This window comes from Antechinus flavipes, chromosome 1, assembly GCF_016432865.1.
Source record: "Antechinus flavipes isolate AdamAnt ecotype Samford, QLD, Australia chromosome 1, AdamAnt_v2, whole genome shotgun sequence".
Lineage (NCBI taxonomy): Eukaryota > Metazoa > Chordata > Mammalia > Dasyuromorphia > Dasyuridae > Antechinus > Antechinus flavipes.
In genome coordinates, this window is record NC_067398.1 from 564,014,802 (window position 1) to 564,042,129 (window position 27,328).

General features: G+C 38.2%; 1 protein-coding gene and 1 long non-coding RNA gene across 2 annotated transcripts in view; one reads left to right on the forward strand and one right to left on the reverse strand.

Moving 5' to 3' along the window:
- Positions 1 to 16,040, reverse strand: part of LOC127544227 (uncharacterized) — a 55,976-nt gene extending 39,936 nt beyond the window's left edge. Inside the window, exon 1 of the long non-coding RNA XR_007949409.1 lies at positions 15,422 to 16,040. This is a non-coding gene — a long non-coding RNA (uncharacterized LOC127544227). The remainder of the gene's footprint in view (positions 1 to 15,421) is intronic.
- Positions 1 to 27,328, forward strand: part of SLC22A23 (solute carrier family 22 member 23) — a 265,206-nt gene that overhangs the window by 230,545 nt on the left and 7,333 nt on the right. Inside the window, exons 6-9 of the mRNA XM_051970757.1 lie at positions 1,435 to 1,537; positions 11,291 to 11,517; positions 13,766 to 13,798; positions 15,143 to 15,266. Coding sequence (XP_051826717.1) covers positions 1,435 to 1,537; positions 11,291 to 11,517; positions 13,766 to 13,798; positions 15,143 to 15,266 — 487 coding nt within the window. The remainder of the gene's footprint in view (positions 1 to 1,434; positions 1,538 to 11,290; positions 11,518 to 13,765; positions 13,799 to 15,142; positions 15,267 to 27,328) is intronic.

The following is a 27,328-nucleotide window of genomic DNA, read 5'->3' on the forward strand; positions in this document are numbered from 1 at the left end:
AGCAAGCTATATAGGGGAAAAAAAAAACTAGAAAAATTAATGAGGATGTGTGTGTTTTCTGTGTGTTCTAAAGAGTCCCAAGAGAAGAATTCCCAAAATGCTTTGAGTAATAGAAGGTAGAATAAGTGTATACATAGTCAGGATGTTTACCAAGATCACAGAATGGAAATCAGGTTCTGCCATCTCTGTGACTCTAGCTAGTTAATTCATTCTCAGACTGCTCAGCTATAAACTAAGAGGATTGTACTAGGTGGTCTCTAAAGTACCTTTCAACCCTAAAATTCTATGATCCTATTTGGAAGGGCAGAATTTGTCTGAATAGATTCTGATGTAATTGTTCTTTAATGATCACAAGTCATCAAGAGCTTTCATCCTTAGTTCCTTTAGCTGCCCCTTTTAGATGCTATCTACCTACTATTTATACAGAAGAAGTCAAAGTCTTCTATTGATGAGACATGATGGATAAATGCTAACCTAAGGGTGAATAGGCTGGTAAACTAAATAGAAATGTAGGAAGAGGTTTTTTTCTTAGAAGGTGGTCTTGAAGGATTTTCCTTTTCTGGAAGGGCAAAGACACAATTTTGTGAATATGTTTTGTTCAAGGAGACTTCAGAGGGAGTTGTGATTTAACATAAAGGTAACTCAGATTCTCTAGACAATAACAGGCAGTACATGTATCATTAAGAGAGAAATAACTATTCTGCTGTGATTTTAGGAATAGGATAGCTTTCAATTTCTAACTTTTGGGTTGGGCCTTAGTATTCTACATCCCCCCCCCCCCAAAAAAAAAAAACAAGAGGTAAAGCACCATTTGACTATACCTGCTCTGATCATCCTTTCAATAAAAATACATCTAATTTTTCAAAGCTGTGGATGTGGAGAGTAAATTATGAAGATTATATACCAGGCTTTGGGAGAATGAGTATCTTTTTCTTTTTTTTTAAGTTGAGTAAATGTGATTTTCCAATATAAGCACAAGACCCTGAATCAGTTAACTGCAAATGGTACATGTGGCCATTTAGTTAGGAGGGGCAGAGTTCTGAATCTCTGAATAACACTTTTTCCTTTCCCCAAAGGAGGAGAAAACTGCTTGATCTGGTTTGTTAGATGCCTAAGTATTGCACTGGTAGGCTGGGATGTCATTATAAAACCTTATCTTCACCAAGAATTTAAGAAAAAACTCACATTGATAGTGTTTCTATGTTTTTGCTTCAGGCACTTTTGGAGGAACTCTGCAGTAACATCAAATCTACTCTACCAGATTTATGTTGCATTTTCTCGTCTCCCTTTTCTTATCCCAGCTTCTGGGTGGGAGGGAACATTCTCCCCTTCTCAAAATGACAGAATTCAGAAATGGACCTGGCCAGCTCAGAAGGGAGTCAGAAGATTTCCTGCTTCCTGTTAGAGGGGTCTCATGGTCTTGTTTCATTGCAGAACTGGAGAAGGAACTTTCCAGGAGGCCCAAGAAGGTCTGCATTGTGAAAGTGGTGGGGACAAGGAATCTATGGAAAAACATTGTGGTCCTGTGCGTGAACTCGTAAGTATAGAGAATGGCAGGGCAGAAAGGGAATGAAAGGTGGGGAGCATCAGGGGAGGGCAGTTAAAGGAAAGGCACATGTCGGGAGCAGGCAGTCTTACCCCTCTGACCCAAATACAGAATTGTGACCTTTGAAAGAAAAGACTCTTTGTCTTTCTCTAATCTCTCCTATCCAAAGGCAAATATCTTGGGAATCCACTGGGACCTCCCTTAGTTCAAATAGAGAAAATCTTGTAAATGAGCCTGTTTTAGAGACTTGTTCTCAGTTTCTAACATGGTCTTAGAATGAGAACGCACCTTGAAGTAAATTTCTTAATAAACAGGATTAGAAGTAAGATTTTTGAGTCACTGGTGTATATAAAGCCTAAGAATGCAGATATAAGTCCCAAGCAAGGCAGAGTGATAAAGCCATACTAAGCTGGGAGCCAGGAGAATCTGAGTTCAGATTCCAGTTCTTCCACTAAGTTATATAAAATTTGGTCAAGTCACTTCACATTTGGAAATTTCAGGTTCCTCGTTTAAAATAAGGATGTGGAACAAGATTATCTCTCAGGTGATTTATAGTTTCTAAATCCCATGTATGAGAACCAGATAGGATCTTATAATTCAGGGTTTCTTAAACTTTTTCTACTCATGACCTCTTTTTGCCTGAGAAATTTTTATGTGATCTCAGGTATATAGGCATATAAAATAGGTATACAAATCAAACATTTAATGATAATCATCACATAATTTCACAATCCCTACATTCAATTAAGAGATTCCATATGAATTTATGAACCACAGTTTAAAAAGCTGGGTTAAAAGATTTAAAACCTCCAAAAGGTCTTATATTGGTTCTGAAACATCACAGGACCCATAGTGCTAAATATTTTAAATCTTTTCAATATGTATGTTCCTCTACTTATGACCTACATTGAATGGATTTTCCCAATATCTCTGGTTGCTTATCATCTCTCCAAACAAGTAACTGACAGCTATCTTCCCTCCTCCTCAGAGCCTCCCACTCAAGTTTTCTTTAGCAGCCCCTTCTGATCTGATTGCAGATTCTTACTTCCAACTTATATCTTCTGAGCCCTATTTTACAGTTGAGGAAACTAAGTCTCTGAGGACAACTCTTTAGAATATAGGGATCCAGGAGGTCTCTTCCATTGTCTACTCATAGCTAAAAAACACTATCTTTCCCTTAGCTAATACCAGGAAACACTGTGTCCATGCCTTAAATGTATTCTATTGGGTTTTTCTATAGTTTTAAAGTGAGAGTTCAGTCACAGGATATAAGAATTGAAATAAACATTATAGATTATTCCATCCAACCTCTCCCAGACCAGTTGGTCAGACATTGGTGGCTTACTGTATGTTGACAGAACCCATGAGTGCAAGTCTGGGAGATCTGAGGATCTGGACTAGCTCTCAAGCAAAGGGGAAGAGGAAATTTTGTATCAAAAAACAGTGAGAAATTAAATTTATCCATACCACTTCCAAGTTGTTGCTCATAATTATATTTTTGATACACAGTTAAGCTCATGTTTACTTTTTTGAGGAAAAAATAAAATTTTCAAAACTCCACTATTTCTAGAACTCAAGATATCAGATTTCAAAAGAACACAGCTTGAAAAACACTAATCTCATCCACCTCATTTTGCAGATAAGAAATTGAGGCCCAGAGATATTAGGGACCTGTTTCTGATCATATAGTGCAGTATGATAGCTAACTATACAAGTCCAGGTCTTCTGCCTCAGTTCAGGTGGGAATGTTGTACCCACCCAAAGCAACCCCTCATGTCCTAATTCCTCTATTTGTTAAATAGGCTGGTGAGGACAACAAATTCCTCTATTAGTTAAATAGCCTAATGAGGGCAACATTTTTTTTTCAACAATGAGATTGCAGAGATAAGAAACTGAATATAGATATTCTAATAAGAAAATTCAATCATGTGAGCTTAATGGTAATTTTTAAGGACAGTAAAACTCCCAGGTTTCAAAGAGGTCAGAATATATTTCCTCTGATCTCTCTAAACCAAGCAGTTTAGTAGAAAGAGGGCTAGTTATGGAGTCAGAACATCTGGTTCCAAATCCAGGCTCTGACCCTTCTTTGCTGTGTGACTCAAGTTTCCTCATCTGTAAAATTTAGATAATAGTTCCCTATCTCACAAGGTTGGGAGTGGTAGGAGTGAGGATGAAGGAGGAGGTGGAATGATTTGCTTTGTAAATTTGAAAACACTATGTAAATGTGAGGTGTTATTTTAAGCTTATGGGGGAAAAGGATTGAGGATTCTTGCCTAAACCTAGTCAATAGCTAGAGTATTAGACTCTTTAAATAGATGACCTATGTATGGCCTGCTTAATATTTCCTAAATGGAAAATTTCATTTGGCCAGAGTTGTGCTGGGAGTTAGTGGGGAGATCCTCCAGTCCATCCTCCATTCAGCTGTCCAAGTGATCTTCCTAAAATGTAGATCTGACCTCATCACTCTCCTGCTCAATGAACTCCAGGGCTTCTAGTCACCTCCAAGATCAAATATTAAATCCTCTGTTTGGCCTTCAAAGCCTTTCAAAATTGGCTCACTCCTCACCTTTCCAGTGTTGTTACAACATACATTCCCCCCACATGCTTTAAAATCCAATAATATCAGCCTTCTGGCTGGTCCTTACATAAAACACTCCATCTTTCAACTCCCCTCATTTTCTCTGGCTGTCCCCCATATCTAGAATGCTCTCTCTCCTCATTCCCTTCTGTTTTCTCCCCTGGCTTTCTTCAAGTTTCAGTTTAAATCTCCCTTCTTGATTCTAATACCTTCTTTCTGTTAATTATTTCCAATTTATCCTGTATGTAGCTCATTTGGTTCATTATTGTTTATATAGTGTTTCCCACTTTAGACTGTCAGCTGTTTGTGAGCAGGAACTATCTTTTGATTGACTACTAGGAAACCAAGCTGTTGACCTTGATATATTTCAAGGTCTGAAGAAAAGCTTTTTGATTTCCCTGAAACACCAGAGGGAAATCATGAGAAAATACAGCTTGGATGCTGAAAGCTGGCTAGTTGGATGGATCTGGATGGGTTTTCAGAACACTGGCAATGATTCTGCATGTTGCACTCGTAGAGACCCAGTATTTGTGCCTCCCAAAGCTCTTCAGGAACCCGTGCTATATATTTATTCCTATCATTTCTGAGACTAGACATTTGTGTGCAAAGACCAGGTATTCAGCTTTCTATACGGTTTAAATCAGAATATAGAGAAAGAAATCCCTGTGTTCTTGTTCCCATGGAGCAAGGAAGGAGTTAAGAATTAGAAAATCAGGTGGTACTTGTCTACTTTACTATTGGCTTCTCCAAGATTGATTTATTGAAATAGAATAAATATAGTGCCATTTCCCCAGGCCTAAGAGAACAACCATCAATTAAAAATACAACTATCGTAATACCACATATGCTAAGAACTGTAGTTTCATAGATTTAGAACAAGAAAAAATTTTCAAGGTTATTCTAGTCGAAGTCTTTAGTAACAGATCTGGAACTGAGACCTAAAATGTTGAAGTGACAAAGCTATACAAGTAGCAAGTAAGAGAGGAAAAAGTGATGGATAAAAAATTAGCTTCCAAGGAAACAAAGGTTCAAGCCCTACTTCTAGTCCATCCTGATCATATGACTTTAGTCGAGTCATTTAACTTCTAAAGGATGAAATAAAAAAACTATTTTAAAAAGAAAGAAAAGAATTGATAAAAGAGTTGGTTTTAGTCAGTTCTCCTAAGGTGGATCTGAAACTCCGAATAAGAGAGGAAGAAGTACCTGAGTTCAAATCCTGCCTTAAATACTAATTGTGTAGGCAAGTCTTGATCTGAGTTTCCTCACCTGCAAAAGAGGGATAATTATAGCCCCTACCTCATAGGATTATTATTAGAATAATAATATATACAGTGCTTCAAAAAATTGAAAGTATTGTAGTAATTTTTGCTAATGTCAGAGCTGGAATAGACCTCAGGAAGCATCTAATCTAACCAGAGAGTAGTCATTTAGCCCAAAGTCACAACGATAATTTTTTGAAAGATCTGGAACCAGAACTTAAGTCTTCTGATACAATCTGTTGTTTATTGTTATTGTTAACTCTTTCCTGATCAGGACAAGTAAGAAGAAATCCTGTAATAGTTTACTGTTGCTGGATTCAAAGGTTCACATTTGAGCATAACCCTAAACTCGGAGTCTCCCCATTGCCTGTAATCTAACAAAAATTCCTTCATTAGCTTTTGAAGTACTTTATAGCCTGAGCCCAACCTATCTTTCTGGTTTCACTAGATATTACTTTCCTTTCTCTACGCTAAGATCTGGCCATACTGGTCTTCTCTCTGTTTCACACATCAGACATCCAGTATCCTATCTCTGGTCCTTTGCCCTGGCTGTCCCCCATGTCTAGATTGTGCTCCCCTTCCTTTCTCCTAGCCTTCATAGCATCCTCTTTCTTAAACAATCATGTTAAATTCCATATTAGTCACATTGTGAAAAAGAATCAGAACAAAAGGGGAAAACCATGAGAAAGATAAAACAAAAAGCAAATTTTTAAAAAGTGAAAATAGTATGCTTCAATTTGCATTTCTCTGAATGTGAATGGCATTTTCCATCCCAAGTCTTTTGGAATTGTCTTGGATTATAGTTGATCATCACACAATGTTGCTGTTACTTTGTACAATGTTCTCCTAGTTTTGCTTACTTCACTCAGCATCAGTTCGTGTAAATCTTTCCAGGTTGCTCTAAAATCTGCCTGTTCATCATTTCTTATTGCATAATAATATTCCATTACATTCATATAGTACAACTTATTCAAGCATTTCCACAATTGATGGGCATTGCTTCAATTTCCAATTCTTTGCCACCAAAAAAAAAGAGCTATAGTATTCTTTTCTTCCTTCAAGACTAGCTGAAACACCACCATCTATACAAAGACTTTCCTAATCTTCCCAACTAAGTATTTTCCCTTCAAACCATCTTGTATGTAATTATAATTATTCAGTTTATTTATTCTCAGGCATCCTCATTGTTTTGCCCTGTTAGAATTTAGCTTTGTTTTTTTTTTAAATCAAGAAGTTTATTCAGTCTTTATATTTGCATCTACAGTGCCTAGCACATAGTAGGAGCTGAATAAACCATTGTTGATTGATTTATTCTCTCAAGTATTTATTCTCTCTGTATATGAAACTTTTTTTACTTTCAGTTTATTAGTCAGCTTTGACCATTAAAGAGGGTGATATCATTCTCTCTTCTTTTGAATCACCAGGCTGGAATTTTAATTCCATTAAACCCTCATAAATACAGCATTTTCCCCAGGGCTAAGAAAATCATCAGTTAAAAATATTACTGTCATGATAACCACATGGTGCTAAGCTATGGGTCAGATTTAGCCGTGAAGAGACCTTTGAGATCATCTAGTCTGAACCCCTCCCCATCTGACAGATGACAAGTTGAAACCCAAAAGGATGAAGTGACAGAGTCCCACAGGGAGCAAGGATCAGGGCTAATAATTGGACCTAAGACCACCAACTCTGAATCCTAAGTTTTTGTCCATTGTAACTTGGTAATATATACTGAGCAACTCAGGAAACTCAGCAGCACTAGTCCTTAACTGATTTCAGGTGTCTGTGTGTCATTATATTTATTTCTTTTTGAATGCCCAAAAGAAACAGAAGCTTTGCATTGAGATTTGACCTAGTCACCAGGGTTCAAAGGCATGGAACCTGAGTCCAGGAGAATCAAGAGGTCTAGATCAGGCAGGCATGTTATTGCTTTTATTCAGAGGTGTTGAAATACAGGGCAAAGGGTAGGTTTGGGATTATCTCCAAGTTAGAAAGATCAAAGCAGAAGTGTCCTAAGACAAAAATAGATGACATTGCATGGATTCTTAAAAGGAGTCATTGGACTGCTCAGTTATTTTGACTGTTTTTGGACTGCACATTGTGATTTCATGAAGCATAGAATTTGCTAGGTACTTGCTCTGCAATGTAAGAACCTAGAGGGAAGGACAACGCAAGAACTTTGACAGAAGTTGGGGCATGAATTTATTCTATAAATGTTTTGATATAACCATATAATTGGCTTCCTATATAATTTTGTATATATCACACATTTAAAAACACTATTCTGAGCAGTCCATAGGCTTTACCAGATGCCAAATTTTTATGAAGGAAAGGAAGAAAAGAAGTATTTATTAAACACTTATTATATGCCAGCCACTATGCTAATTGCTTTCCAAGTATTAACCTCATTTTATCCTCATAATAATCTCAAAGATCCTTATAATTTACCCTGGGAGGTAAAATATATGCTCATTTAACAGTTGAGGAAACTAAAGAAACAGAAGTTTCAGTGACTTGCCTAGGCTCACACAGCTATCAAGGGTATGGAGTTGAATTTGAACTCAGGTCATCTACTTTACCACCTAGCTGCCTCTATATCACAGAGTTAACCCATACACAAAAAGTTTAAAAACTTCTGTGTTAAAGAATTTCCTGAAGCACTTGGAAGGATGGGGCAGAGGTGGGGGGGGGGGGAGAAGAAGGGGAGGAGAGGAGAGGGAGGAGGGAAGGCAGGAAGGAAGGAAAGGAAGGAGATAGAAAGCAAGGCAGGAGGAAAAGAAGGGAAGAAGATAAGGAAGGAAGGAAGAAGTAAAGAAGAAAGGAAGTAGGGAAGGAAAGAAGAGAAGAAGGAGAGAAGAAAGTAAGCAAGTAGGGAAGGAAGGAAGGAGGGAAGAAAGAAGGGAGGGAAAGAGGAAGGAGAGAAAAAAAAAGAAAGAATGGAAAAGAGGGAAGGAAAGGAGAAACAAAAGAAAAGAGGGAAGGAAGAATGGAAGGAAAGAAAAGACAGAAGTATGGAGGGAAGGAAAAGAAAGGAAGAGAGGGAGGAAGGAAGGGAGGGAGAGAAGGAGGAAGGGAAGGAAGGGGAAGAAAGGGAAGAGAGAGAAAGGAATGGAAGGAGGAAGGAGGGAAAGAAGGAAAAGAAAAAAGGAAGGAAGGAGGAATAGCATTTATTAAGTGCTTACTATATAACAAGCACCATGCTAAGTGCATCACAATATTATTTCATTGGTCCTTACAACAACTCTGCAAGGTAGATGCTACTGTTATTTTCCTCATTTTATAACTGAGGAATTTGAGGCAGGCAGAATTAAGTGACTTGTCCAAGGTCATGCAACTACTAAGTATCTGAAGTTGGATTTGAATTGGATCTTGACTTTAGGCCCAGAGCTCAGGGTCACATGGATGGTGCCAGGAAAGACAATATTTAAACTAAACCTGAAATAAAGCCATGACCCTACGATAGTGCTTTTATTTATACTAGAGTGTCCAAAACAGCTTTAGGTCTGATGGTTGAAGTACCCGGGGAAAATAGAAAGACCTAAAAATGTCCTATAGATCATCTTTCTCCTCCAGTGACATTTTAGAATTTAAATTGGTTAAGGTGATTTACAGCATCATCCGTCAGTCAGGCACCAAACCTACCTGTTTGCAGCCACGGGGAGGGGGTGTTCTGCTGCCCTGATGGTTAGGATACCATATTGGTATATTATCATTCCATATTTCAACCAGTTCTTACACACATTCAGCCCTTACTTAGGTTGCTGACTCCATTCTGAAGCAGCCAGTCTGACCATTGGCCAAATGTATCATTCCTCTGGGGTTTCCTTTTTTCATTTCTAAAATCAAATTGTCCTAAAGCTGCTGCCAAACCATCACGGACAGATTAAGGGAGAGTGTGCTTCCTGTCTGTAACTGGACAGCATGGAGTCAGCAGAGCACTGCTATGGGAAGTAAGCAACGTGACTTCCACCTTATGGGGTCCAGGCTCTCTCCTTTCCTTCCTCCCTCCCACATCCCTCTCCTCTGGCTTCATCTACCAATGGCCCTACACCCAATTAGAATATACTACCTACGTATTGACCTGGAACCACACACTATGGGAATCACTGGATCCGTAGCAAGGGCAATGGGTGCGGCCCTGGGGTATAAATGGGATTACCATCTATCACCAATCCATATTCCAGTTTTTCTCAGGTTCTTGAATTTTTAGTAATGATTCTAAAGCCAGCATTTTTTTCTCTCCCTCATAGAGAATTTCCAAATAATTCCAATCAGGAAATAAGCATTTATTAAGCACTTTCTGCATGCCATATATTGCCAAGTATAGGGATTTGAGAACAAAAAATGAAAGTCTCTGCCCTTGATGAGGGCTTTTTAATGAGTAATCATCACTAAAGCAAGATATCCTCCTTAACATGGCATATCAGGGTATTCCCTTCAACAGTCAAGGTATCCCATGTCATCTCCCTTACTTAAGGCACTAAGGAAAATTTAAATATAGAGCAGTGATGCATTAACTCAACTCCTAAATCCCAAGGCCCATAAGAATAGGGCAGAGGGGAGCCAGGAGCCCCATCAAATAAATAGCAGCTCACATTTAAAGGGTTCATAGGATACATTCTACTCAGGATTGTGGCAAGGTCTGAAGAAGAGAAATCAGACATGGAGGCTGTTATTCCAAATTCATTAGCTTGAGAAAAAAATACTTTGTTAGAGCAGGGAGGAAAAAACTTTATTTCAGTCAATCACTCAACATTTATTAAGCACCTATTATTTACTAAGTACTATGCTGACTATTGGAGATCCAAGGATCTCTGAAAAAACATTCAAACAAATATGTGAAAACAAGTTATATACAGGATAAAATGGAATTATCTACTGAGGGAAGTCACAAGAATTAACAGGGATTGGAAAGGCTTTCTATAGAAGGTGAAATTTTAGCTGGTACTTAGAGGAAGCCAGCCAAGCCAGAGGTATTCTAGGAGGTAAAATATTTCAGGCAAAAGGGACAACCAATGAAAATCCTCACAGCTGGATGATGACATGTCTTGTTCAAGAAACAGCATGAATCCAGTGTTATTTGTGTATTTGATTTGATTTGATTCCTAAAATGACTAAAAGGCTTCAGCTTGCAAGTGGGATCAAAGTTAAAGTCTGAAAGGAATCTTTAGAATAATTTCATCCAACACCCTTTACAGATGAGGAAACTGAGGTTCAGGCATTTGAGGTCATTTGCCCAAGATCATAACTCTAGTAAGACATAGTCAAAGCCAGATTTCAGGTCTCTTAAATCTCACTCTTGTGTTATTTGTGCTGTACTTTCTCTCCCCTCATCCTAAAATAGGCAGAAAACAGAAGCTGAGAGTCAGTGACTATTTGAGTTTTTTCCTTTTTTTAGGTTTTTTTAATTTATTTTTAGAGTTTTTTAGTTTTCCACATTCACTTTTATAAGATTTTGAGTTCCAAATTTTTTCCTCTTCTCTCTAATATGATATAGGTTATACCTGTACAATCATATTAAAAATTTACACATTAGTATATTCATGTATGTGAAAAAAAGAAACAAAAAAGGGGGGAAACCATGGAATAGAAAAAAGGGGGAAAAGGGTAAAAAATAGTAAGCTTTGATCTGCATTTGGTCTCCATAATTCTTTCTCTGCATTTTCCATCTTTTGGAACTGTCTTGGTTCACTGTATTGCTGAGAAGAGCTAAGTCTATTATAGCAGATCATCACACTATGTTGTTATTACTGAGCACAATATTCTCCCAGGTCTGCTCCCCTAGTGACTATTTGTAACCTCATGATTGCCATGATATCTTGTGATCACGACTGGTGGTCAGTGCATTTGTCTTCCACCTTCTGCCAGCTCTCTGACCTGCCCCTTTTTTGTGTGTGTCTTTTCTAGGCTGACTGGGTTTGGGATCCACCACTGCTTTGCCAGGAGCATGATGGGCCATGAGTTGCCCCTGCTCACGAATTTCTACGCTGACTACTACACCACGGCGGGGATAGCCTTAGCTTCCTGCCTGGCCATGTGTTTGGTGGTCAGGTTCCTGGGCCGCAGGGGCGGACTGCTGCTGTTCATGATCCTCACAGCCCTGGCCTCCCTTTTGCAGCTTGGCCTTCTCAACCGTAAGTGGAGGACATGAGGCTGGGGATTGGAGGCTAGGCTCAAAGTCAGGGCCCTCTTGTCCCATCTTCTCCCTTGCAACAAACTGAATTAACTCAACTCCTAAGTACCCATGCCCTTAAGGACCCGAGGCAGAGGGGAACCAGTATAACAGATAGACTACCAAAAAAAGGAGCCCCATAAATAGCAGCTCACATTTAGAGGGTTCTTTGTATATATTCTGCCCAGAATTGTGGCAGGCTCTGAGGAAGAGAACTCAGAAATAGAGGTTGTTATTCCAAATCCAAAATTTTTTTTTTTTGGGGGGGGGGCAAAAGGAGAAAAGCTTTAATTAAGAACATTTATGGTAACTGATTTTATTGGGCTATTTTTTCTACCCCATGAGGAGGAAAAAATTCTTGAAACCTTCCAAAGACCTTTCTGGCTGCACTGTTATTGAATGAGATGAGAGGGTCTCCAAGTCCGTGCGGGGCCAACTTATAATAAGTAAGCACGGACTACCTTATGAAGAAGGACAGATCATGCATTTTTGTATATGAAATTAGGTGGGCAGGAGAGAAAGAGGTCAGAGCATTTACATGTTTTTAGTCAGTCTTTATGTGGGAGATCTGTCTTGAATTCCAATAAACACTTCCCAATTCTGCTTTTTATTTGAGTTGTGGAATTTCTCAAAAACTAGAAAAAATTGCACACAGAAGTGGAGAAGGCATTTAGTCTTATCATTAAAAACCGGCTCTGAAAGGACAAAAGTCCACTTCTGTTCACTCATGGATGGAAATAGCCATTGGTTGGCTGCCCCTTTGGCAGACCCAGAGAAAAGGATGTATGAATGAATGGAACAGCTAAACTGTCTTAATATCAGAAGAACCAGCTAACTGTGAGATAAGGGCTCAGTTCACTATGGGGCAGTTGAATTTTCCCTACTGACACAAGGAAAACCAAAGGGAACTGTTTGGATTTTATTATCTTCACTATATAATTGTAGAGTATGTTAGAGTTGGGAGAGACCTCAGAGGGCCACTCCCCAATTTTACAGATGAGGAGCCAGGTCCAGGGGGAGATGGTTCAATTTGCCCAAAGTCGTCCTTTGATCTAGGGACAACACTGGGGAACACTCCCTTCAACAAAAATAGAGTTCTTTCCACAGCATTGTACTGAAGATAAAATAAAGAAACCCAACAGTAGTCTTGAATTTTACTCCCATTCTCAAGACCTAGATGAAAAAAGAAACAAGCAAAAAGGACTGAAATCTCTGTCTGAAGTCTGTCCCTGGGCTTCCTTGCATTTGGTACTACTGAAAGTTTTTACAGAATAGCTCATTTCAAACATCAGGGTGTTTTGTTTAACTTATATTACTCAGACATTCCCTGTTGGGCTAAGAGATAGAATGTTGATTGAGGGGGTGGGGGGGAGGAGGGTGTTAAGCTGTCTCTGAGAAATAAAAAGGAATAAACAATTAATTCTCTGTGATGGAGCGTTTTGAGCCTTCACCAGGGCCAAGGAGTGAAAGGACTAATTCCAAGTTCATTGGGAGGTTTAGGAATGAGTTCCATCAAGAAAGGCAGTGAGCCAGGGACCTTGGAGGTTTGGGAGATTGCCTTTTGAGGCATCTCAGACTCTCTATTCTGACCTCTGGTTTAGACTTTCCCAGTAGCTTTGTCAAATGACATGCTATTGCGTAAGTAATGAGCTCACAAAAAATGCTGTCTGCCTGGCTTGGTCCTCAAAGCACTTGATGCTTCTCTTGAACACAGGCCAAGAACAGTTTTTGAATAATTTTTATATTCTGTAAAGGCTCATTTCTTGATTTGAAGCAAAGACCTTCTGGGATGATTGTATTGAACGGTTCATTTTCTCTCCAAACTCCTAAAGCCATGAGTTGGAAACCACTGCATTTTTCCCCCTTTTTTCTGTCCTTTCTTTCCCAACAAAGAAATCTTTGTGTAGTCCAAGTGCTAATTCTCAATGCCCTGCAACTTGTTATCGCTCTGTATTCATTCTCAGCATCTCATTATGATTCTGGCCTCTGGCTCAAAGCTGGGCTGGCAAGATGCTCATGCTGTGTGTCATACAGACTCTGAAGAGAGGTTCTTCCAGCACAGTAGTGACTAGGATAGGAAATGAAGTGTATCTGTAAATAAATCACATGGAAATAAGCAATGATCCCATCACTAACATGCTTATTTTCTTTGCTTCTTTTCCCTGTGACTTCATCTTTTACTGTGGTAACGTTTATTTCCTTGGATCCAGTGATTGGAAAGTACAGCCAACATCCAGGCTCAGGTAAGCATTCACCTCCTTGTGTCATGAACCTACATCAACATCTTTCTGCTATCTACAAATGGGCATTTTTCTCAAGACTCATAAAATTCATTGATCTTTTATACACTTGATTTTTCCCCCTCACCTACCCAAGTGTTGCAGATGAAGGTTGCCACAGGTTGGGAAATACTATTTACATTCTTCTACACCTTCCTGCTATCCTTCCTTTCACCAGAAATGGCTATTTATAATTTCTAATTTTTGTCCAGCTTAGCATGTGTCCTTTCACCTCTTCCCTTGGCAATGATTACCAACCCCAGCCTTTGGAATGAGCGTGAGTGCAGTTTGTCTCATGGGCAGAGAGACCCGGGAAGTTCTAACACCATGGAAGGCTTTGGAGGCCTTGCCAGCTATGTTGCCTAGGGAAATTGTCAGTGCTTGCCCCAGCTTGTCGGGATCAGTGATGCAGAATAACTGCATTGAGTCTTCCTGCTTCCAGTTAGACATCCCTGATCTTACCCCATTCGAACTGGATGCCTCTGGGAGTTCTTTACCATTTTCATATAAGCCGTAAATCCGGAGCCTCACCTCCTAGAAATATCAAGATTTCCTTAGCACGTGAACCCCAGGAGCATGGATGTGTACTGACTTTATCCTAGATTTATCATGAGATGGGTTTCTGGTTAAAATTCCCAAGCTCATCTTCCAAAATGCTTCACATGTTTCAGCAGTTCTCTTCTTGAACCAAACATCCTTCTGGATCACATTTGGAAAAACAGAATTTCTGTATCATATTGAGAGAACTTGAATTTTCATTTTTTTTAATTATAAGGATCGAGATGCCCCTGTGTTAACCTGTTCAAGCCAGGTTCCAAAAAGAAAAAAAAAAAAGCAGGGGGGGAGGGGAGAGGAGGGATTCAGAAGCCATTCTTTCCAGATTGAAAAAAAAAATTGAGTGGAAAAAATTTTAAGGAAAGTCGTTTCCCTATCATAAAATCACAATAACACTTCAATCACTACTATAATTATGTCTTTCATAAGGGGTGCTCTTGTCATTTGCAACAGCTCTGTGAGTTCTTGACACACAAAGAAAGCTTAGTTATCTATCCTGAAGGGGTGATGAAACCTACCTCTCAGAGGCATCTGATCTCATAATTCCCTGAGGTTTTATTGGGTTTTTAGGAAACTAGCCTTTGTTTCTTAATAGAGTGGGAAAGGTCATCCTTTAGAAGAACCTTTCTCTACTCTACTCCTATCCTGCCCTGCTGCCTTTTCTCCCTCCTACTTCCCAATCCCCCCATATCCCCATCTTGGTTCCTTACCTTCACTACTCTCTCTTCCCTTCTCACTTTCTCTGTTCTTCAGGAATGAGTGAAAAAGTCAGAGAGAAATTCTCTACCACGTTTTCCATCGTGGGTATGTTCGCCTCACACGCTGTGGGAAGTCTCAGTGTTTTCTTCTGCGCAGAGATCACCCCAACAGTAATAAGGTAAGCCATCCAAAAAGTCCATCCAAGATCCCACTCTGCCTCCCTGAACCCTGCTGCCCTCTCCCCCCTGCGGGTAAGGGTTGGCATTTGGGCTGAGCTCTGCATGGGTTATTGCCTGATGGTAATAGCTTCTGGGATGCAGGACAAATGCTCACCTGTTTGCTGCAGGTGATTAAGAAGTCCTCACTCAGCCGCTGGAACTCTCAAGTTCATTTCCCTGGGTGTGCTATCTGTCACGGCCATGTCGGCTTCATTATTTCCATGTCTGAGATTGTGACTTTGACCCTGGAGACAAAAAATAGAGACAAGTCTGGCACCTGAGAAAGTGTGGCTGCTGGAGGGGACAGGGTGTTGTGTCACATAGGACAAGCTCTGCTTACAAAAGGAAGAGAATTAATTAGGTCATTTAGTAACATCCTTCTAATGAAACTAGATAGCCTTAAAGAGGGCTCTGAAATCAGAGGATCTAGATTCAAATCCCACTTCTTACACTTACTTACCTGTGTGACCCTGAATTTTCACTTCAATTCAGTAAACATTTATTAAATGTTTCCTGTGTGCCAGGCACTGTATTTATGGTACCTAACCTCCCTGGGTCTCAATTTATTTATTTGTCAAATAAGAAATCAAATTTATTCATCAAATGAAAAATTATTTGTCAAAAGGGTTAATGATCTCTTAGATCTGTTCTTACTCAAGAGCTAGGATCTTAGGATTCCCCAGCTATCCCAAAAGGCCTTGAGAGGAGCCATCTGGCTCCCCATTTCTCTTCCTTCCTTGCCCCTTCTCACTTTCCCTGTTCTTCAGGAATGAGTAAAAAAAGTCAGAGAGAAATTTTCTATTCATTTGTGTTTGACTATTAATTTGTTTGTCTAGAGATAGAATGGGGATAAATAGTAGGTAGAGAATCAGCCTCAGAACCAAGGAAGAAAGAATCAAGTTTAAGGTTCATCTCTAGCACAATCCCATCTCTAGCACAATCCTGGTTCAGTACCCTTGTGATCATCCCAGTGGTCAACAAATATTTTTGGTCTTGCCCCCGCCCCAATTCAATTTTAAAAAATCTTTATTGTAATTTGTGGCTGAAGGCAGATTTTCCCAGTGGTTCCTGTCCTGCTGCTATTATCCTAGGAGGAAATTACCAAGAAACTAAAGCCTACAACAAAATAGGGAAAGTTGGGAACTTGCAAAGAGGGAACGGGCTAAGAAAGCATTGAGCTTTAATGGGTAAAAGACATGATTATATTAGAAATAAGTCCCAAGACTGACTTAACTAAGGGGGGTAGGAAGTAACCTTTCTTTCCCTTCTCTTAAATGTGTCTTCACAAATTCTTTGCTGTCAATTCACAGCCCCCTCTCTGGAAACCACTGCCCTCAGAAATTCTTCAATAGGAAAGTGCTACTCTGAATTAATAGAAAGTATTTTTTCATCAGGGAGTTCCTTATACCAATGAAATCACAGGTCCAGACCGTGTCTCTGATTTGTTTCCTTTATTAAGATTGTATCTTTCCCATTGATTATTTGTTTCTAGTGGCAAAACTAAGTAGTTAATATAGGTAAACCCCACAAACATTTGAAATTTTTGAATTACTTCAACACAAAATGATAAAACAATACACCCTGAACACCTAACAAACAAAATCACAATTGCAAAGGATGCAATAATGCCCTGCGAAATTACTGCTTGTGACTTATGCAAGCACTTATCTTGATTCATAATAAAAACTGGAAATGATGGTGGGGCAGGGAGCACTAGGTTGAGAAACAAGACACAGGTCCAATTCAATCTAACAAGCATTTGTTAAGTGCTGACTAGGTTCTAGGGATACAAAGACAAAAATAAAAAGCAATTCCCTGCCCTGCCAGAGCAAACTTTCTATCGGGAGGTGACAACATAAATTTACAAAAGAAACCTATTATAATGAAATCCATTTAACAAAATATTTATTTTAAAATGTTCACAGAACCCCAAGGTAAGAACTTTTGATATAGAGAATAAGGGAAAGAGTTCTGGAACTGATTTTATGTATCATAGTGTGGACAAGACCTTTCCTCTCTCTTGAATCTCTAAGTTCTATCCTAGCTATGAGTAAAATTAGGTAGCACAGTAGGTAGAGTACTGGGCTTGGAGTCAGATATCACTAGCTGTGTCTCATTGGATAAGTCATGCCAATCTCCTCTGTTTGCCTCAGCTTTTTCATCTGAAAAAAGGAGATAAGAGCACCTATCTCTCAGATTTTTGTTGAGGATCAAATGAAATAATATTTATAAAATATTTAGCACACTGGCTGGCACATAAGTAAGCACTATATAAATGTTAATTATTTTTATTTAAATTTAAATTATATTTTATTATATACAAATTTCAATATTAAAATATAAAAGAGCTATTAAGTAGCTTTTTTACACCGATTTGCATGTAACAATTCCATTAATATAAAAATAATATATGCCTTAAAGTTTACAAATCATTTTCTTTAAATAGCTTCCTGAGGTAGGTAAGGCATACCTTATTGTTATTCCCACTATAGAGATAAGAAAGCTGAGGCTAGGAGATATTAAATAACTTTCTCAACTCTAGTATCCAGATATTATGACTGAGTATAGAGCATTACCTCATACTGCCTCTTTTGGGTAGGGAATGGTCACCCACATATAATTTTTTGGATCTGGCATCATTAAAACCTAGATTTCTTGACTTTGACTATAACATTTTTCTACATCATGCTGATATTTGGGGCATAAATAATGAACTGAAGTTATCAAGCTTTGGCTAAAATGTCCAATTTGACTAATTTTCCCACACTGAAATTCAGACCACCACAGTCCAGGGCAGGCTATGTATGGAACAATTAATTCAACCTCTGAGGCTAAGTGATTTTTTCTAGTTTGTGTCTTTTTCCCAAAAGTTTTTAGATAATCATGCTGACAGCAGAGTTTTCAAATGACCTCATTTTGATTCATTCTCTTGGAATTTTTACAATATATTCCAAGCTTGAAAGCTACTTGATATCTGTTGAGTTTTTTAAAAACTTAAAGAAAAAGCAATTAAGTGCCAAGTAATTCATCTTGCTCAGATCATCTAGAGCAGGATAGACTAAACCAATAAAAAGTTTTTATTTCATGCCTGCAATGACAAATCAAATTCAGCTGAGGTTTTTCTCCTCCAAATGAAATGCACAAGTCATCTTCTAATGAGAAATGTTTCAAGAACTATGGCACCACAGGAAACATTGTACATTTCTGACAAGCAACTTCTCACTTTTTTTTTTACCTTTTTACTTCATATTCCTTTAGTTATTCTCTCATTTTATTAGGAACTAAGAGTTGGTTAATCTTATTATCTATTGTTATAGTTCTATGCTTAGCAAGCTAAAACACTGCTTCCCTTTTGTTCCTTCTCACAAATCAAGAACAATTATTGCCAAAATGAGGACCTCTAGTCTTAACCCTCCATCACATTATATTTCTTCTCACTTGGAACTGACCAAAGCAATTCAATTTACCAAGCATTTATTAAGTGTTTATTTACTATGTGCTGGGCACTAAGGATATAAAACAGTTTCTACTCTTAAGACACTTACATTCTACTAGAATGTATTGAGGGTTTGCCCTCATGAGGGAAGAAGAATTTCAAGGGAGGGAGGGAAGGAAGGAAGGAAAAGAGGGAGGAAAGGAAGGAAAGAAGAAAGGAAGGGAGGAAAGAGGGAAGGAAAGGAAGAAGGAGGAAAAGAAGAGAGGGAGGAAAGGAAGAAGGAAGGAAAGGAAATAGTTACTGTGCGTGTCTTCAATATAAACATAAGCCAAACGACAACCAGTCCTTTTACTTGAGGAGATTACATTCTAATAAGGAAAAGGACACAGAAAAAGGAGCTGAGGGGGAAAGAGAGAAGGAATGGAAGGCACTCAGAGGGAGATATAGTTTTGAAGTTCAGAGTCCAGCCACAAAGTCAAGAGTGAAACAAAGGTCACCTTGAACCATTCCATGAAATAAAGGGCCCAGAAGGAACTTGTTAATGAGAGAGGGATATCCCGGGTTAAGAAGCTTGCAGGAGACATAGTCGGATACCCCAGGCACTGAAGGCAGTTCCAGTATGAGATGCTGGCAGGGACATAGTTTTGAAGTTTCTGCTCACTTGTTTAGGACTCCACTGAGACACATTGTGAACAAAACATTCTCCTTTCCACTCTGGTCTTGCCATTTATTCACTCCTTAATTCCCTCTCACACAATTCAGCCCAGGCCAGAGGTGGCCAGATGAGTGATTTATTTAGAAGAGGATATCTGGACCCAGGACCAGCCTTTTACCATAATGATAGCAGATTGGGATGGTTGAAAACATTTTACTTTCCAAAGATTGACTAGTTCCAATAATTAAGATGTTATAGCTAATAAATAATTGCCTCAAAAACTTATCTAGCATTCACTCATTCTGCTACAGTTTTCATGTGATTGGATATATAACAGGTTGGTAGCACTTCCTCTTAGTGGATGCTCAAATTATTAATGCAAAGAAAAGTTTTTGAAGTTTTGAAGATTTTGTTAGAGCACCACTATCCAGGCTCTTTTGGTCTAGATCACTTTAGCCTTTTGGAGTAAGCTGGTTCCAAAGCACTCCTCAGAATTTATTTGTAGGATTGCCAACCCACTATCTTAGAGCTAGTGAATTCCAGGTGGTACCAGGTATTCAGTCAATGAGTCAGGATTTGTCATTTACTATGTGCCAAGTATGGTGTCAGATGCTGGGAATATAAAGCAAAGGATAAAACAACCTCTTCTTTCAAAGATCTTATATTCTGATTTTACATATATATATATATATATATATATATATATATATATATATATATATATATATATATATATATATATATATATATATATATATATATATATATATATATATCTATGTTTGTACTTAATATACATATATGTTTATGTCTAATAGTAGCCATCTCCAAAATAGGGGAGCAGGAGAAAGAAAAACATTTACATAATTTTATTATATATTAAAAAGAACTAACAAGTTATAAATAATTGATTTGCAGTTTTATGTGCAATCATCTTTATTATGTTATAGAAATACCTGTTTTATTCCATAAATTAAAAATAAAATATATTTAAAATGTTTTAAAAGATTTTATATTCCAATAAGGAAAACAAGTGCATATCAAAACATAAAGAATAAACACAAATAAATACAAAGTTGTTTAACTCAAGGTCATCTGAGGAAGGCTCTAGTACCTGAGCTTTTGCTCCCTTGTAGAAGGTAATGCTTGAGCTGCATCTTGAAGAGATATGCTATGAGGTAGATGTGAGGAAGAAGGGCATTTCAAGCATAGAAGACTATCTGTGAAAGGCAGGGAGACAGATGGAAGAAGAGAAGACCAGTTTAGCTGGATCTTACAGTACAGGAAGGAAAATAATATACAATGAGGCTGGAAAGAATATTGAGACTAGGTTGCTATAGTTAAATAGAAGCATTTATATCTTTTTACTAGAGGAAATATGGAGCCACTGGGGTTGACTTAATTAAGAAGTGGGCCAATCTGAGATTTAGGAAAATCACTTCAGCAGTCATATTTAGAATGGATTGGCATAAAGAGAGACATATGTCAATCAAACCATTTAGGATGTTTTAATCATCTAGGCAAGGAGTGATAAGGGTAAAATGGTAACTGAGAGAACAGAAAGAAAGGTCAGATTAGAGAGATAGAGGTAAAAATAACAAGATTTGACAATTAACTGGGTATGTGAGGTGATGGAGAGGGAGGAGTTAAAGATAATGCAAATTTTTGAACCTGGAGAGTAGAAGGTTATCTTATCCTTATCTTAAAGTATAGAGAACTATGAAAAGTCAAAAATAAAAGGGAAGATTTGTGGAGAAAGACAAATGAGTTCATTTTTTTTTCACATCTTGAATATGAAATGTCTCCAGAACAGTTTGTAATGTCAAAAGGCAATTATGGGACTGAAACTCAAGGGAGAACCTGGGGATACAAACATACATACATATATATATATATATATATATACACACACACACACACACACACACACACACACACACACACACACATATATACACACACACATACATATATACATATATATATATATATATATATATATTTTATTTATTATGGGATTAAATCCAAAGGAGTTCATGAGGTTATCAAGAAAGAGATGAAAGAGAAAAATGAAAGGGGAGGAGAGAAGTTTGGGGAATACCCACAATTAAGGGGCATAATATGGGTGATGAGTCAAGACAAAAAGAACAACCAGACAAGTAAGTGAAGAACCAAGAGAAAGAAATATCCAAAAAAAAAAAAAAAAAACCCCAACTCAGAGAGAAGAAATATCTAAAAGGAAAAGAGGGGCTAACAGATAATTTGAGAAGAGTGAAGACAGAGAAAAGTTCATCAGATTAGCCATTAAGAAATCATTGGTAACTATGGAAAGAATAATTTCAGCTTAAGGATAGAGTTTGGAACCTATATCACAAAGAATTGAGAAATGAGTAAGAAGAGAGAAAATGGAGTCAGGAAGTATAGACATTATTTCAAGAAATTTGGTAGAGAAAGGAGAGATACAGGATTATAGATTATAGCATGAGGGGATAATAAAGTCTGGTCTGGAGTTTGTTGGGATATTTTGTTTGGGCTTTTTTTTAAGAATAGGGGAGATTTGAACATGTCTAAAGGCAGTAGAAAAGGAGTTAGTACACTAATACAGGTTAAAGATTCAGATAGGGAGGGATGATTATGGTTGCCTTCGATAAGATGGAAAGAAGGGGATCAAACAGAATCAAATAAATAGAGTTTTGACCATGGTAAGGAGAAGGATTATTTCATTGTCAAAGAGTGGGGGAAAGAAGGAAATACTAGAAGATTCTTTTGAGATGAAAATAGGAGGAGGATCATCAAAGAGCATCAGTTTTCTTAGTAAAGTAAGAGATGCTCAGCTGAGAGAGAATGGAAGTAGAGAAAATAGAGAGGAGAGGGTGCTTGAAGGAGAGAAGAAAATGTTTTAAATAAGTTCTATGGATAGTGAATTTAGGAAGAAGTAAAAGAATTGTCTTACTGAAGAGAGAGCCCAGTTGAAGTTGGCTAACATGAATTTATCCTGACTCCCGTCAACAGAGTTGTAGCAGATCATAATTGGCCATTAAAAGATTGTTGTTAACTTTAGAGAGAACAATTTCAGTTGAATGATGAGATTGGAAGCCAGATTACAAAAGGTTATAGAGTGAGTCAGAAGAAAGGGAGCCAGAATCGGCAAGAATAGCTCCATTTATTAGCCCATGAGTTGAAGCAGATGATGGGTATAATCCAAGGTTAACATTTGGTAAGAGATCAGCAGTGATAGGTTTGGGAATTTCAGAGCAGAGGACAATATAAAATTGAAATGGCTACTACAGAGTCAAGATTAGAAAGGGAAGAAAATTAAATAGAAGCAGAGCAAATAAATTGCCTGAGAAAATACTGTGGAATGGAGAAACTGGAATACTGGATGAGGGTAAATAACAGATTTGGGAGAGGTGAGTCACAGGGAAAGATAGAATAGAGCATAAAACTATCAGAGTTTTTAATTAGAGTAGTCAGTAATGGGCCCAGTGTGTGACTCTCCCTATGTATGCCTAAAGTGAAGGAACAGGTCATGGAATTTAAAGAGACTGAAGAATTAAAAGGCATGGGAAGCATCGGTATAAATACTGAAGTCTCTTAGTATAATAAGAACTGTAGTTGGAGAGAAGAGAAACATGATTGAGTCCAGCTCTGAACTCCTTGAGAAAGGAGGTTGAATGACAGTATGGCAGCATACAACTGCCATGATTTGGAATGGGGGAGAATTTTGACTGAGTGGAGAAGTTGATGTGATAAAGGGAAAAATCTGGAAGTGACAGTGGAGATTCCACTGGCTCCTATTCTAGGACCATTATGTCAGAGGAGGTGAGAGAAAGTAGAGCCAGTGATGGAGAAGTTGACTGGAGATGCAGTTATCAAGAAAAGGATTTCAGGTCTTAGAATTAGCAGATGGGATTAGTAAGAGAAAATAAGATCTAGGACAAAAGTAAATCTGTTCACTATGGCACAGGAATTCCAGAGGACACAGCTGAAAGGGTGAGTGTAACTTGAATATAACACAGTTGAGGAGAGAGACAAAAGAATGAGCACTAAATCAGAAACTAAATAAATCTGGTTTCTAGTCCTGGGCCTGTCACTAATTAATAATGTGGCTCTGGGGAAATCCCACCTCTCTGGGTCTCGTTTTTTCATCTATAGAAGAATGGGGTTAGTCTAGCCGACCTCTAGCCCTAGGATTCTCCGATCTGATGGGAAATGTGAAAAGGCACAAAACTATTGGTGAGAATAACTCAGTGGCCCTTTTCAGGGTCAGACTTGAATTCTTGCATATCTGTTTTGAATCATTTGTGTCTGGATTGCTAATTCCCATCTATGACCTAGATCACTTTATTTCATTCCCCAGAACACTCTCCCATCTCTTTTAGACTTAGCTCAAAAACTCCCCTCCTCCAGTAAACCTTCCCCAAATAACTCCACCCACTCATCTCTCCTTCCCTTTAGCACTTGTATACTTATATTTATGCCATATTATCTCACAGTTGTTCTCTAGTTATATGTGTCTATCTATTGCATACCCAACTGGGTTGTAAATTCACTGTTATTTTATATGAACATTCTCAGCAAACTACAGAATTTATCCTCTTTCTGATTCAAAAGGCATAGAAATTTAATATTTTCTATTTTTCTGTTTTTCATACTTTTTTAGTGGGGAGGGGGAGAAGATAATTGGGGTTAAGTGACTTGGACCCAGCTAGTAAAGTGTTTAGTATCTGAGGTCAGACTTGAATTCAGGTCCTCCTGACTTCAGGGCTTGTGCTGTATCCACTGTGCCATCTAAGTGGCCCCTGAGTGTTTTTTATATTGCTGAACATAACTGTTAAATGACCTAAAGAAATACTGGTCAAAGGAGTTAGAAGGCCTGGGTCCCAGTCTTACATCGATTACTTACTAGCTATTTAAATTTGTTCCAAAACTTCTCTGACCCTTGGTCTCATCATCTCTAAGACAAAGATAATACTTATTTGCCCAACCATTATAATAATCATTGGTTACATTTATATGTTGTTCTTATTTAGTCAATTTTTTCAGTCATGTCTCACTCTTCATGAGCCCATTTGGGTTTTTATTGGCAAAGTTACTGAGAATGGTTTGCCATTTCCTTCTCCAGTTCATTTTTACAGATGAGGAAACTAAGGCACACAATAAGTGTCTGAGGCCTTAACTCCAGACCTGGGATTCTATCCATTTCAACACCTAGTTGCCCAATACTTACATTAGCACTTTAGAGTTTGCAAACCACCATAAACATGTTATCTCATTTGATCTGGGAAGTTAAGTGCTACTATGATCTCATACATACTATGATATGTAAAATACTATGATTTTACAGATGAAGAAACTGAGGCTGACAGGTTAAATGACATGCCCAGGGTTGCAGGGCTGCTGGCTGCTGTTGTATTTAAACTGAGGTCCTCTTGACTCCATATCTTGTGTTCTATCCACTTAACTCCTTAGCTGCCCAGAAATTTTATTTCTTTTCTAAGAGTATAGCTAAAATGTTCTTTACTTATTAGCTTAATATAGTTGTTTATCAGATATTGCCTGTATTCTCTAGATAAGCTTCATGTCTCTAGAGGTCCATGAATCCCTCAGTATTTGGGAATTCCTGGCTTAAAGACTCAGTGATAGAATCTATTCTATTGCATGTGAGGAAAAAAACTTATCAGTTCACCAACAGGCTGCTGGATATTTTTCTATGTATAAATAACACAGAGCTAGGTATGACACTGGCCCACAAAAGAAAGTAGAAGTCACAACCCCTATCTGCCAAGAATTTACAGTCTCCTTGAGAAGGACATACACTTATAAAATGTTAAATAATAGTACAAGGCAATGTATGACTAAATGCCAAAGATCAGCAGTATGATTCAGGTTAAAGTCCCACTTATGTTTTTTTGGTCCTTCTGTTTCTTTCCTTACTCATAAAATGAGCAGATCACTTACCCCCTATTTACTTAAACAGCAGCTAGTTAATTCAGTGGATAAAACACTAGATTGGATTCAGGAAAATCTGAGTTCAAATCTTTTCTCAGACAAGTCACTTAACCTGTGTTAACCTTAATCCATTGGAAAATGAACTAGCAAATCACTCCAGTATCTTTGCCAAGAAAAAACAATATAGGATCGTGAAGAGTAGAACACGACTCATCAGCAAAGTGGGTATGACCATAAAGGTACCTCAGCATCCCTCAATTCACAAAAATTAAGATGAGTTTCTGAGAAAAAGGTGTCGAGTGTAACTAAAGGTGTTAGTTGTGATTTATATTTTTCCTAGAGGAAAAACTTCCAGGATCCTTTGTTTTAGTGCCCTAAAGGTGTTTCCTTAGCCCAGTAACTTGAACATAATGTATTTAGAAGCAAAAGCCCAAGTCCATATCTGCAGCCTGGAGTCGGTCTCCAAGGTTCCATTGGAGCACGACATGGTACATGTAGGAGCAGCTCAGAATGTTGACTACCAGGACCAAGGTGACTCAGGAAGACAGTCATCTATCTGCTAATGCATGGAGAGGCTCACTCAATAGAGGCACTCCCCAACTGGGTGATGTCAGATTGTAGCACTTAGAAAAATCCTATGATGTTTGCAAATAGCAAAATGGCTTCCAATGGACGATCATCAAAATAATACGTTATTTTTTAAATTTAAGTTGACTTTAAAAGCAATAAGAAACATTTAGGGAAAATGCCCTCTTAGTAACGACTATATTTTTCTGATTCTATGCATAAATAAATGTCCAAGGTTGCATCATTTTTCCCAGAGAAGGAATTAATGGCACTCAAATGTGAGCTAAGCCTTCCCTCTAGTGTCAAATGTGGAGAAATGCAAGAAGTTTAATATTGACGTATAGACCGTGCCCTATCCAAAGCTTACAAAAGAATTATTGTTTTTAGAATAGTTCAGTGTTAAGTTGGTCATTTGCAACCCTGAATGCATGTGTTCATTGAAACGTGGCTGTTTTCCATGATGGCTGGAAGCCAGTCCAAAAAAATAAAAATAAAAACATTTAATTTACATAATGGAGACGGCTGAGATAGAATAGAGCCCAGTCTCCTTCCTTTCCCGCTTTGCTTTGAGGAAATGCATTCAACACTCAAAAACACCAGAAGAGCCTTTGTCTATACCTATCCTCCATACCTACCCCCAGAAAGCAAAGACTCCCTTAACTCCAGCTGCTGGGGTCATATGTTAGGAGAAGAGAGAATGGACTAGGAGGAAAGGGATGAGGCTCCCTAATTATATTAGCACATTTTAGGTTCTTTCAGGTTCTCCCAGAGACTCCAAGAATCTGCTCAACTACCTTCTCTTTCTCTTACCTCTGCTTCTGGCTTAAAACCAGCATTTCCTTCTGTAGCCCACCATGGAACAAAATCCCCTCTCCATACTTAATAAATGCTTGTTGTATTATTTTATATCCCTTTAGGTCCTTTTCTAGGCTTTGTTTTATGTTTACTACTAGAAACAAAGAGAGACAGCATGACACTTGGGGGGGAAAAAAAGGAGTCTGGGAGAGCTAAGTGAGTTGTTGAGAATGTTATTCGGTCATATTTGACAATTCAAAGATGACCCCATTTGGGGTTTTCTTGGCAAAGACACTGGAGTGGTTTGCCATTTCCTTCTCCAGCTCCTTTTACAGATGAGGAAATTGAGGCAAATGGGCTTAAGTGATTTATTTGCCCAGAGATACACAGCTAGTATACGTCTGAGACCAGCTTTGAACTCACGAAGATGAGCCTTCCTGATTCCAGGTGCAGAATGCTATCTACTGTGCTACCCAACTGCCCAGTTAAGAATAGCTTCAAGAAAAAAAAAAAAAAAGCCTTCTCTGGAATAGAGTTTCTCTTTTTCCTCTTGCTGAGTGGGTGCTCCATTTAGATAAGTTTTCTGCTGGGAATAATTCTGCTCCAAGCACAAAGTT